General features: G+C 41.3%; 1 protein-coding gene across 2 annotated transcripts in view; it reads left to right on the top strand.

The window, feature by feature from the left end:
* SNX2 (sorting nexin 2) overlaps window positions 1–12,456 on the top strand; it is a 56,074-nt gene that overhangs the window by 35,539 nt on the left and 8,079 nt on the right. Inside the window, exons 8-13 of one of the 2 annotated variants that reach the window (XM_019516820.1) lie at window positions 3,743–3,818; window positions 5,737–5,850; window positions 6,083–6,176; window positions 8,803–9,008; window positions 10,105–10,248; window positions 10,779–10,790. In XM_019516820.1, coding sequence (XP_019372365.1) covers window positions 3,743–3,818; window positions 5,737–5,850; window positions 6,083–6,176; window positions 8,803–9,008; window positions 10,105–10,248; window positions 10,779–10,790 — 646 coding nt within the window. The remainder of the gene's footprint in view (window positions 1–3,742; window positions 3,819–5,736; window positions 5,851–6,082; window positions 6,177–8,802; window positions 9,009–10,104; window positions 10,249–10,778; window positions 10,791–12,456) is intronic. The other variant, XM_019516821.1, reaches the window with a different exon arrangement.

Below are 12,456 nucleotides of genomic sequence, written 5' to 3'. Positions count from 1 at the left end.
AAAGGGAGAAATCAGTGGTGAGGGAGTAAGGCTGGGACTAAGGAAGGTGCAGTGGGAGGGGTGCAGTGCATCCCATCAGCTGCTCCTGGGGCTGCAGCAGGGAGCAAAGCAGGGGGAGCTGTCAGTGGGTGCGGGGTAGCGTGGCTCTTGCTGCTATGCACCCTCCCCCCGGGGGCTGGGGGGCTGTGCTGGGCTCTTCCTGAGGAGTGCGTGCCCCCAGATCTGCGTGCAGGATGGGAGCAGGCTGCCACCCACCCTGAGCACTAGCAAAAAGCCCAGTGCTGCCACTGGCCTCAGGCTCTAGGGAGCAGGGCTGAGCTCTCCCACTAGTCTCCACCCCCCTCCTGGCAGCACTTGCAGCTCCCAGTGCCAGGGGCAGAGCCACTGGGGTGCAGCTCAGATCTGCCTGCCCTGGAAGCGATTCCTGCGGCCTGTCCTGTCCTGCCCTGCCCTGCCCTGCCCAGGGTCAGAGCCAGAAGGCCCCACACCCCCAGGCAGCAGCTCCAGCCACCCTCCACCGGCCCCCACACAGCCGCCGCCACCACCACCCCCTGCTCTGCATGCAGCTGTTGCCATGACCAGCCAGAAACCTGTGCCTCAGATAACCAGCACAGTGGCACTTTTAGCTTACCAGCACCATCCACTTTTCAGGTCAAATCCCCATTAATCGGCACGAGTGGGGAGTGGGCCATTCCCCACTTGTGCCAGTTAACAGGGATTTGAACTGAAAAATGGGTGTAAATCAGTGAAAAAACAAATGAGTTCAATAAAAAATTAGGGAATTTATCAGTGAAAATAGTTAAAAACCGAGAATGCAGAACACTATTCATTCCGATGGTCTGCTGGTTTATATCCTTTCTAAAGGAACAGATTGTCTGTGAATTCATTTAACCAAGCTGCATGGTGACAACAAGTATTCTGCTGTTGGCTTTGAAGCTTTGAAAAATGATTCAAGATCTGAAGTGTCCAATCAATCAGTTTTTGCAGAGTTTGAAAATCAGGAACATTTCTATACTATGTCCTGGTAGGGGGAGAGGTGTGTGCAGGAGAAGCAATTATAATTGAAATCTCTTAGTTGTGAACTTTTTTCAAGTATCCCAAGTGAGACTCCAAAGATGATGTTTTCTAGAACTGTGAGTTGAGTTTATAAGCAGGGATCCTGACTTTCTCTTTTTAAAAACCCTAAATTCTCTGATTAAAACCCCCAAAATCTAAGTTTTTCCATGATTAAAATGAAATGCTGCTATATAGCAATCAGTTGAACCCAAGGTTTTATTGCTATATTTATAATTTTAAAGCAATTTGGAAGCCGATCAGTCCTCCTGTTATTATAATAAAATAAATTCTAAACACCTGTATACTGTGTTTTTTATCATGGAAAATCAGCACTCCCCTTGTTCCCTTTGCTCACCAGGATGCAGGTCCAACTGTGGCTGTCCCCCGGCTGCTTTGTGGCATTGAGCAACCCTGATAGGCAGGGACGGGGCACTGGTACATGCTGTTGCCTGTGACTCCTAAGCCACAGCTTCCTCAGCACTGCTGGTGGCCCTCGCTCCTGACCCGCAGCCCCTGCCCCAGGTCTGCCGGTGCCCCTTCTGACCTAGAGCCCTCTGCTCTCCCCCCCTTGCCCTGCTGGAGGGGGGCCCCAGCTTTCAGGGCTATGGGACTGTCTTGCCTGTTCCCTGCTCTGTGGGCACCAGCCACTGCCAGGCAGCAGTATCCAAGCCCCTGCTATGGCAGAAGTGGAGTCTGGCTGCCTTCCTTTCCCCCTCCCCACACCCTGCTGCCCTCTGCAACCCAGTGGGCAAGACCCAGTACAAGAGGCTGGAGTGAGGCAGGGAGGAGTCAGCCACGTTGCCATGACAAGGCACCCTCTGCCCACCTGGCAGCAGTGAGCAGACACAACTGTGTGCTACCACTGCCCCTCCTGCTGCCAGGCAGGTTGGGGGCGCCTCGCCATGGAGGCATGGCTGGCGCAAGGCTCCCAGAAGTGGTGGCAGCTCTGAGCCTCCCCCTCTTCCTTGCTCCCCTCCATGCCCTCCTGACACATTGTGGGAAGCTGGCCCGCCTGCCAGCCCACGACTTCCATTCCAAACCCAGATCCCTGCTTATAAGGTAGAAATTCTTGGTTCATGCATGAGTATGATGGACTAAATCAAGTAATTACATCCCCAGGTTCATGTTGAAGAGGTTTTGCTAGGCTTCTGCATCATGACAAACAGAAGAACCCTCCTCCCCTCTTGCATGCTACTGGCTTATTTTATTTGGGTGGGTTTTGCTTTTGTTTTTTTAACTTCTTCTGAAGCATTGTGCACTGACCACAACTAAGACTAGCTTTTGATTGAACCATGCTTGTTTTCTTGTTACTGGAACTAGGAAGCTTTTGGCTAGAAGACTGACTGCTAACTTGGACTTGTAACGCAGTTTTTTCCACTAAGTCAGGTTGGACCACACTGCATACAGTGTGGGCTTTTTCTACTAACCTTTGAGCATGTATTAACCAGGAGCATGCTGTTTGATAATGGAGGTAACTTAAACCTATGCCTTGCTACACTATCCAGATGCCTGTGATGTTTCTTGCCATCCTTCCCAGATTTCTTTTTTTGGGGGGGAAGGGGCTGGGAGCATATTTAATACTGACTTAATATGAATCTGTAATAGAATTAATGAAACTTGATGCTTAACTCCAGATGCTTTCAGTTTAGTTGGTCAAGTTTATGTAGCAGTTCTAGCAGCTAGGTGAATGATTCCTCCAAAGCATTGTAACTTATGCCTCTTGGATATAAATAGAACGATGAAATTGCATCATATTCATTAAATTAATGAAGCTTTTAGTTTTGAAGTAACTGGATAGTAACTATCCCAAAAATAAAGGGATAGTGGATCAGCTCAGCATTCCCAGAAACCCCTTAAATCTAAGATAAGCCAACTGGAATTAAACAGCAGCCATTTAATTGGTATGGAAGAATTTATGTAAACAAGTTCAGCTGTGTTTTTTGATTTGTATAAGTAGTTGACTTCTGAATCAGACGAATATTTTTAGAGAATTGTAAATTCTACTGTATTGTGTAGAATACTGTAATATCACTAAAGTCCTAAGCCAAGTGCAGGAGGTTCTTGCTATAAAGGATTTATGCCCTAGCCTAGGATGATAGAAGAAAGATTATGGGACAAAGACGTACAGTATTATTCTTACTTTTAGAGTGGCCTAGACTTGTATGCTGCTGCATAAAATAGCAAAAAGTCTGTTTTTTTCCCCAAAAGAATAAAAATGTAACTGTAGTTTTAATTTGCATGACTAGCAACTGAAAAATTGTGGTCAGTAAACTTGCTCTGTAAACTTCTTGGCTGCTCTAGTTTATCCACTTCTTCCCACTTTCACTTGACTTGATCTTTTAACACTTTCTTGGTGTATATAAATTGCTTCAGTTTTTCATGGCATGCTTATGTGCTTATTGGGGTGTTTTATCACAAACTTTGCTAATAGGAGAGGAGGGTGGTAGCAATAAATGAACACATTTGGAAATCTTAGAGAGGCAAAAGATTGACAGGGCATGGAGACTGAACTATCCTCTGACCGTTAGAAGTGATCACTAAAGGGCTTGAACACACTGGCAGGAAGAAAGGATTCTTGCAGTGCTGCCACCTGCATTGTGCCTGTTTTATGGATGAAGGATGCCTTCCAATGTTGTCAGAAGCCCTAAATTTACTTTATCTAATATTTTAACTTTTAAAATCATAGGTATCTGCAACGAACAGTAAAACACCCAACCTTGTTACAGGATCCTGATTTAAGGCAGTTCTTGGAAAGTTCTGAGGTATTTAAGTTCTTTAAGTTCTCCTTTTTGTTCTAAGTAACAGTAATTTGTACAAAATAACTTACTCCTTTGCTTTGAAATTTAGTTTTGTAAACTACGTACAGGCAGTCCTTGGACTTGCAACACAATTGGTTCCTGAAAACCGCGTCTTAAGTTGAAATGTTGTAACTTGGAACCGATTTTCTCATAAGAAACAATGTTATAAATGAGGGATTGGCTCCTGAACCAAGGCCCAATACCCTGTTTTCACCAAAAATACCCCAGAATTTTGTACATGATCCATTATAGGTGAGTAATATAGCTACATTAATGTATTTATAATGTAAATAGCAATCATTGATTTGGAAGGACTTCTTTGAGGTGACTTTGCTGGACTTTTTGAAAGGCTCTTGGTTGGACTTTTTGAAGAGTTCTTGGCTGGAGTCTTGTCAGGAGTCTTGGCTGCAGGTTTTTCTGGAGTCTTGTCCGCTTTCTTTAAGAAAGCGTCCAAGGAAGTTTGGACAGATGTTCTCCAGGTAGATGAGCGATGCAGCAAACTTGTTCACTGGCGTGGCGTCGCATCAGATCAAGCGTTGTAAAGTCGAAACTGATGTCATAAAGTTGAAATAGGGTATCAATTTTTAAACACTGTAAATGTGAAATGTTGTAACTCAAAATGTTGTAAGTCAACGACTGCCTGTATTTCGGTTAGATTATGCCACCAATGGGACAGGATGGCAGAAGTCAAGAAGAAAAATAATGGGGTAAAGTCTCGTGCCTCTACTGATTTAATTTTTTGGGATACCTTTGATGGCGATGTATTTGTTGCTGCTCAGTGGTTTATGTGAAGTGAGTCGGTTTGCCCAGCTTCTAATGCAATACACAGAAGTCACAATGGCATTGTTATTGGCTAGTCTTAAAAGGGATTAAGGACTAAACTGGTTTGGAAACCAAACTGTCTTCTGGAAATAACCCCTTGAGGTCCACTATTGGGTATATTGGTGGTGTAGACTCCTATATGACTATTGGCCAGATTAACTGTTCTATGGATAGAGGACTTCAGTCACCAGTACTATCAATCTGGCACCTTTCCGTAAGGATTAAGTACTTCAAAATCCTACATGTAAACAGTCAATTTTGTAGATGTACGTAGCGTATTTGTTATAGTATTGAGTGCTCTAATTGGCCATTGTCAGTGTCTTAGTTACATTAAGCCTGCCATACCTGAAGAATCATAGGGGCCACATGACTGACAATTAAGCCAGTCATGTGGCCATTATTACTATATTAAAAAAGGGGAGGGGGGATTTCAAAACAAGTGAAAGGCCAAATCTGAAGACGAACAAATGGTTTCAGACCCAGAGACCTGAAGCAGTTAGCTTGGGCCTTTAATGGTAATTCAGAATAATACCAATGACTGGTTGTTTGGTTATGTGTACTTATGCCAGAGGATCAAAAAATGTGATTAAAAATACCATTCTTTTGCAACCTTCCTGTGGGGCAGGTTGATACTCAGCCTACTTAAACATGAAAAGACACAAGCTGTCTCTGCATGTGCTTTAGAAGATTTTTATAACTTACTAAAATGTAGTAGCTTAGTACGATATCTAAGCCTTGCTATCTGTTTCTATACTAGCAGTTTGTTTTCTGTAGCATACAGGTGTCCAGTTAGGTTTTTGCCTATTTCGTAATAACTTTTGACAAATAGAGTGGTGTTCCATTTAAATGTAAAGGTACAGAAGAAAAGCAAATAGAAAGTCTATATTTTTAAGTTTTCCTCTGAGAATGTAAAAGTAGTAAATTTGAGAAATTAGGTTCCACTATATTGAAATGTATGGGAGTGAAGAAAACACTATATCCTTTTCAGTCCCTCTTGTGCCCAGTTAAACCTCCAGCCTTTTAACCGGTTTGTTTGCCCTTATTTGTCATTCAATTCCAGCTGCCGAGAGCAGTTAACACCCAGGCTCTGAGTGGAGCAGGAATATTGAGGATGGTGAACAAGGCTGCCGACGCTGTCAACAAAATGACAATCAAGATGAATGAATCGGATGCAGTAAGAGCTGATTTTTCGACTTGAATAATGAGATGAATTAATGAGGCTCAACAATTGCATTTTAAGGCTCTAGGAGTAGAAAATGGGATATTAATTTACTTATTGGCTTGGGTTCTCTGCTGCAGCTGACCACCCTGGTTGCACATGGTTAATTTGTTTGTTTAAAACAAGGAATGTAGTTTGCTATTGGTAACCTAATTTATAATGCTTGGTTCTTTCATTTTTTTGTCAGTGGTTTGAGGAAAAACAGCAGCAATTTGAGAACTTGGATCAGCAACTCAGGAAACTGCATGCCAGTGTAGAGGCCTTAGTCTGCCACAGGAAAGGTAGATATTTATTAATACAGGCATCAGATTTCAATGCTTGAGCTATAATTATTGGTTTATATTGGTCTTAAACTGAATTGTATTATAAACTTGCAACTAGTAAGCTAACTTAATAGTATTCCAAGCATCTTAGTGCAATACAAAAAAATGACACTTCCAAAGAAGAATATAATTCTTTTTTAAAGCATCGTAGAACCTCCTGTATTCTTAGCTGCTACCCAAAATATCTGCAGCTCTTGGTATATCTGTTAAAAGAAAAATGTTAAAGTTACTCTAATCAATAGCATAGAATTCTTTCCAGAATGTATCTTGAATATATCCAGAATGTATACACCAAGGTAACATGTGATTCAACTTGCAATAAATAAAAATGAATACCTATTAGTACAGCTGGTAAATGTAAAGCAGTTGCAAGAAATCTATTTTTCTAGAGTAAGATTTAAATTTAAAATGTTGATGCATAAAATGTATGCTGGAAAAGTTAAGTTTGTAACTTTTTACACTGCAAAATAATTGTGCAGCTGAAAAGAGTAAGACTGAAATTATGTACATAACCAGAAAGCTAGAATCCATTGTCACTTCAAATACATGATTTTGTGCTAAGGTTCAAGTAGCTGTTGGCTGTAATCTGATGCTTAAATGTAGGTTTTCACAACTGGAAGATTGGGCTTGCCTGGAAACTTTTCTCATCAAAAGTGATCTTTAGGCAAAAGTAGCATAAGAGCTCCATCCAAAAAGATAAGCTGTTTCAGAAAGTCATGAACATATTAAATTTAGTTTTTGTTTCTCTCCTGTCTCCCACCTCCCATGCTTTTTAGGCCTGTTTGAGTCTACTGTGAGATTTGCCCCATTTGTGTGCGCTAGGGAAGTCGGAGATGTACAGTGCTCAGCAGTTAATCTAGTTCTCAAAGTCCTTGGGTGCTGTACTGTTCTCCAGACAGCCCAGTTTTCCCATCTGGGTTTTGGGCTCCTGCTGGGCTTACTCTAGTGTTCTACTACAGTAGAACCAGTATACTTTGCAGGATTAGGTTTTTAACTCCCCTGTAAGTTGAGGGTTTGTGACTTTTATATTTGGGATGTACAGAGTTGGAACCAACAACTACATGAGACTGGAAGTCCTCTAGGTGTTTGCTGTGGCTTTTGCTTTAAAGGGTGCAGCTTCTCTGATCAGCTATGCAGAAGTGCTGGTGCTCTCTTGCTGCAAAAACAAATGGTGCAAAAGCCATGGTAAACATCTGTGAGCAACCAGTCTTTAATTTGGCAACCCACTGCAAGCTGTGTAGATTTTGATCCATTCAGATACGGATGATCTGGGTCTGACTTCCCTTGCTCTATATATATCAGCGCAGTGATTATGTACTGTGGGAAAGCTGGCAAGTGAGGAAGTAACATCATCTACCAGGCACAGGTAAATGGTGACTTCTATAGCCAGAACTGGAGCCTGCTGGGGCCATGACTGAGAATGAAATGTCATGAATTTGCTATTTGAGACAGCAGATGGCTGGAAATAAGATGATGTTCCATGCTTTTAAATATGGTTCATGTATTAGAAACTTTTCTTTTTCTCAAGCTGTACTGGTTGGAAACATTAAATAACGTTCTGGAGCACAGTTCTGAAAGAAGGGGCTAATTCTTCAGGAAAACATTGGAGATGCTTTTAATTATTAAAGACTCTTTTGATTACAAAATCCTATTCCTGAATTGCAAAACTGGATGGAAAATTGGACACAATGATTGAAACTGGCCTGTCAGTATCTGCAAGTCTGCTATTTATTACATATTTACTCATGTACACCTAACTCTTTCCCACCTCAAAAAAGTCATCCAAAATTGGGGTGCATGTTTAAACAAGACGGCATGCTTCCATGCCAGAATGGAGGCACGGGATGCTGAAATGGCTGCTGGGGCCTTTGTTTTTGCTTTCTAGCCTCAGAGCTCAGCTAAAAGCTGCTACCAATTCAGCAGCACCTATGGTAGGGTTAAACCGTTTAGCTTTTGAAATGCAAGGAAATGGGGAGTGAATATGAGAACTGGTCCACTCCTGTGTAAGGCTAGAAGCATTCAGCCATGATGAGCTCTTGCTGTGGCAGGGAAGACTCTGGAACTTTCTTATACTAACGCCACATTTTAAATGAAAAAATACTGTGATCTGTAACCTGGAAAAAACCCCAAATACTTCAACTAAACTTGTTTCCTTTGGCACTGACTCTGTAAACTTGAGTAAATGTGAGCCTTTACTTTTATCACCTCTCAAATATGAATGCTTCAGGATTTCTTCCAGTTGAGCTTTTATATCTATTTTGATCAGATATACAGTAATGAGTTGTGCCCAGAGGGCCTTACGGCTATCCCCTCTTTAGAACTTCCACATGAAAAATAAAGCATTTCTTAATTATTTTTAAATGACCTTTAGAAAGAGTAAGTTTTTATAGCACCTATGAAAATATTTAGATTTGGGTGGAGAGTTGCATTTATTTTTAAATAGGTCTGTCTCGAGTTATCTTTTAATCCTTACTATTTAAAGAGTAACATGCAGCCTAATTAAAGTAGGAAAAAACAGAATTAATACAGCATTTTATTTAATTACTAAACTATTGCCCTGAACTTTACACTCGTGTTATTTCAGAGCTTTCAGCCAACACAGCTGCCTTTGCTAAAAGTGCTGCCATGTTGGGTAACTCTGAGGACCACACTGCTTTATCTAGAGCTTTGTCTCAGCTTGCAGAAGTTGAGGAGAAGATAGATCAGCTGCATCAAGAACAAGCTTTTGCTGATTTTTACATGTTCTCAGAACTGCTTGGTGACTATATTCGTCTTATTGCTGCAGTAAAAGTAAGCCCTGGTTTTGCGGGGCGGGAAGGTGGGGGTATCTCATAAAAAGCCATGTCTTGTATTGAAGGACACTTTTTGGGGGTAGTAAAACAATTGTAAAATCAGGAAAAAAGGAATGGCTTTCTTGATTTAAATTCTGAGATATTTGAAGAAAGCTATAATTTCAAGAGTTAAATATTTGTGAGTAATGTCCCAACTGACACGGAGAAATCCCATCACATTAACTGTTGTGCAACCCAAGTGGACACTAGTTAATCAGTTTCAAGTTCTGCAATATCCCAAACAGAGTATAAACAAATAGTTAATGATCGCTTTATATGCAAAGTATAGAAGTCTTAGGAAGGAGTGCACATTGTTTAGGGGCACCGTGCTATTCATGGTGCTCATCTTCATACAAATATATTAAGAGTATCCACATGTAATATATTAAAAACCATAGGAGTTCCAGGAGAAAAAAATTATGTAAGAGTTGCTAAAGCAAGAGGGGGTGGAGCATGGAAAAAACATTATTGTAGCTCTGTAAAGAATCTTCAAAATGTTAAAGCAGTACTTTTTAAATGTGGGTGTAAATTGCAATGTGTTCCAGTAGCTTTTGATCACAACAAGGAAATAAGAGCACTATTTTATCTGTAAGTCTGTTTCAGCATCACACTTTTCTTAGTTCAGACACCTTTTTTCACGTTTGTGAACATTCAGAACATGTGCTACCTCATTCTATTTCTGACCAGATACTGTTAGATAGCTCTGTAGCTTTTTAAAGAAAAAAACAGTTTTCATTCAGATTCCAGTAGATTAGCATTTAAAAACTAATTCTACTTAATTGCAGCCTTGTCATCAGTTTCAACAGTGAAATAAAGGACTGAATGTGTGGAGACTCAACTGCCCCTTTTCTGTACTCCCTAGTCTGGATGAATGAAAGATTTTTCTTTTTCTTTTTTTCTTCCTCCTTCCAGGTGTCAGGCACTCTTGTGAAAACTACATTAGAAAAACTAAGTTGCACTGGAAGTTTTACATGGTGGTGAATTTTTAAGTATGTAGGTAAATTTACAAAAAAAAAATGGAGCATATTAACTCTGTTATACCACTATGTTTGCAGGGTGTGTTTGATCACCGAATGAAATGCTGGCAGAAATGGCAAGATGCTCAGGTCACTTTACAGAAAAAGCGTGAAGCAGAAGCAAAGCTCCAGCTTGCCAACAAACCTGATAAATTGCAACAAGCTAAAGATGAAATAAAAGAGGTAATGATGCTGAATATCTTAAAGCACTGCCTACACTTTCCATTGATTCATTCATCAACATTAAGGCATTACTTTTCTATCACTTTTGTTTGTAAATCACTTGCACATTTGCTGTTTTCAACATTTACTGAAACTTTTTTAAAGAAATATTAAATATGAAATGCACATAATTGTTACATCAGGTCTGAAGTCTCTGTAAGACACATTCTGTCTTACAGAAGGGAGGAAAAATGAACATGGAGAAGAGGGCTTGGGGGGGTTGTGTTTTTGTTTGTTTGTTTGTTTTTATTTTTTAAGCTGTTGATCCAGGTTATTGCTGTGCAATTAAATGACTTCTAATTTCTGAAACTCAAATATTTTTAAATCAGGCTAAAATAATGGAAATCTATTTCCATGTTTTGCTTAATGATGCAATGTTTTCCACCCATATATATGTTTGTATATATGGTATAATTTCAGAAAAAGTAAGTAAATCCAACATGTTGAAGTTTGTCATAATATATACACTTTTTCTATCATGCTTCACCAAGGAAATTGAAGAGGTAGGACAACTTTTTTTTTTTAACTTAACGTACTGCACACATTCTAAAAGTGTGTACCAGTGTTCTCTCCATAAATAGTGGGAAAACATCATTACATAACAGAGCTTAAAATCTTCACAATTGTTTTGTTTGGCTGCTTCATTGGTCACTAATCACAAACTGTTGTATCTTTTTTGTACTTTTAACACAGTGTTTTGCTGTAGGAGTTGATGTTTACAGTTGGTCCTATGTAGAAAATGTATATCCCTGGGTCATCTTGTCATTCTGTGCCTCAGATTTGTTGACTCTATTTCTGTAGTCATAAATAACAGGACTCTTGATGTTACTGTCATTGTCACGTTCCGACTTCTACATGTGCTGGAACTTCAAAACTAGCAGGTTCTCTTTAGCCATTATTCCAAAAAGGATTTTTAAAATATTCCATCTTGTCACCAGACAAGATGCAATTGGTTGAAGGATTCCTTTTTCCCTAATATTTTGTTAGGAACATTTTTTATAATCAGTTTGTTGCAGAATCTACAAAGCTCACTAGTGATAATAAACAGCCATACTCCAATAGCTAGAGTCATTAATTTAACATTTTAGTATAGGTTTTTTTAAACCTCACAAGAATGAGGTTTAAAGCCTAGGAAGGGAAGCAGCTTCAGCCCCTTTTTGTGCTGGATAAAAGAGGTCAACAGCATAAGTGTTCTATAAATGTAATGCTCAGTGAGTTGTAAGTATAAGAACTTTAAGCCATCATAAATTCATTTTCTGTTGGTGTTTCCTACATATCCAGGCATAAGAGGAATGACAGGGCTGGGATTAGTGGTGTATTTTGAGATTTATGCAGTGCTGAACGAGGGAGGCGACCGTAACTTGACAAGCCCTCAAGAATATTTGCTTTATACGTGGACCTCTTCAGTGTGCCCCTCACTTCCCCTGGAGTGGGAGGGTGTAAACGTTAGGCCTGTGTGAAGCGGAAAGTATTCCCTTCGGATTCGGAGGGACAGTGATCCAATTCGGTGATTTGAATCTCTGTCCTGATTTGATTCAGCCGAGTCAGAAGCCAAAGCTATTCGGTCATAGACTATACAGGCAGGCAGTGCCAGCGGGAGCAGCTGGGGGAGCAGCCAGATGAGCTCTGGCTTGAGCCAGCGGCCCTGGGAGAAGCCACAGTTCGTACGGCTGCTCCCTTGAATGCCTTTCCCTCTGCTGGGGCAAGGCAGGCAGTGCTGGCAGACCCAGGAGAAGCTGTGGGGGTTGAGGGATTGAACTTGGAGCTGGGGAGAAGCCCCTATTCATTCCCCCAGCCTCTGCGGCTTCTCCCAGGACTGCCAGCTCAAGCTGCGGCTCATCCAGCTGCTCCCTTGCTGGGATGAGGCAGGCAGTGCTGGCAGCCCCAGGAGAAGCTATGGAGGCGCAGGGGGGATTGAACCGGGGCTTCTCCCAGGCCTGCCAGCACTGCCTGCCTCACCCCAGTTGGGGAGCAGCCAGGGGAGCCTTAGCTTCTCCTGGGTCTGCTGGCTCAAGTCAGGGCTCATCCAGCTGCTTCCCCAGCTGCTCCTGCCGGCACTGCCTAGTGCTTGCCTGTACAATCTGTGGCCAAATCTCCAAATTGATCCGGAGGCTTCCGATTTGATTCGGAGAGATTAACGGGTCTCCCAATTCAATTTGGATTCGGAGA

The sequence above is a fragment of the Gavialis gangeticus genome, unplaced genomic scaffold (assembly GCF_001723915.1).
Source record: "Gavialis gangeticus isolate Ggan-Ray unplaced genomic scaffold, GavGan_comp1, whole genome shotgun sequence".
Classification (NCBI taxonomy): Eukaryota; Metazoa; Chordata; order Crocodylia; family Gavialidae; genus Gavialis; species Gavialis gangeticus.
Note: the sequence above shows the minus strand (reverse complement) of the source record. Positions and strands in the feature narration are given on the sequence as shown.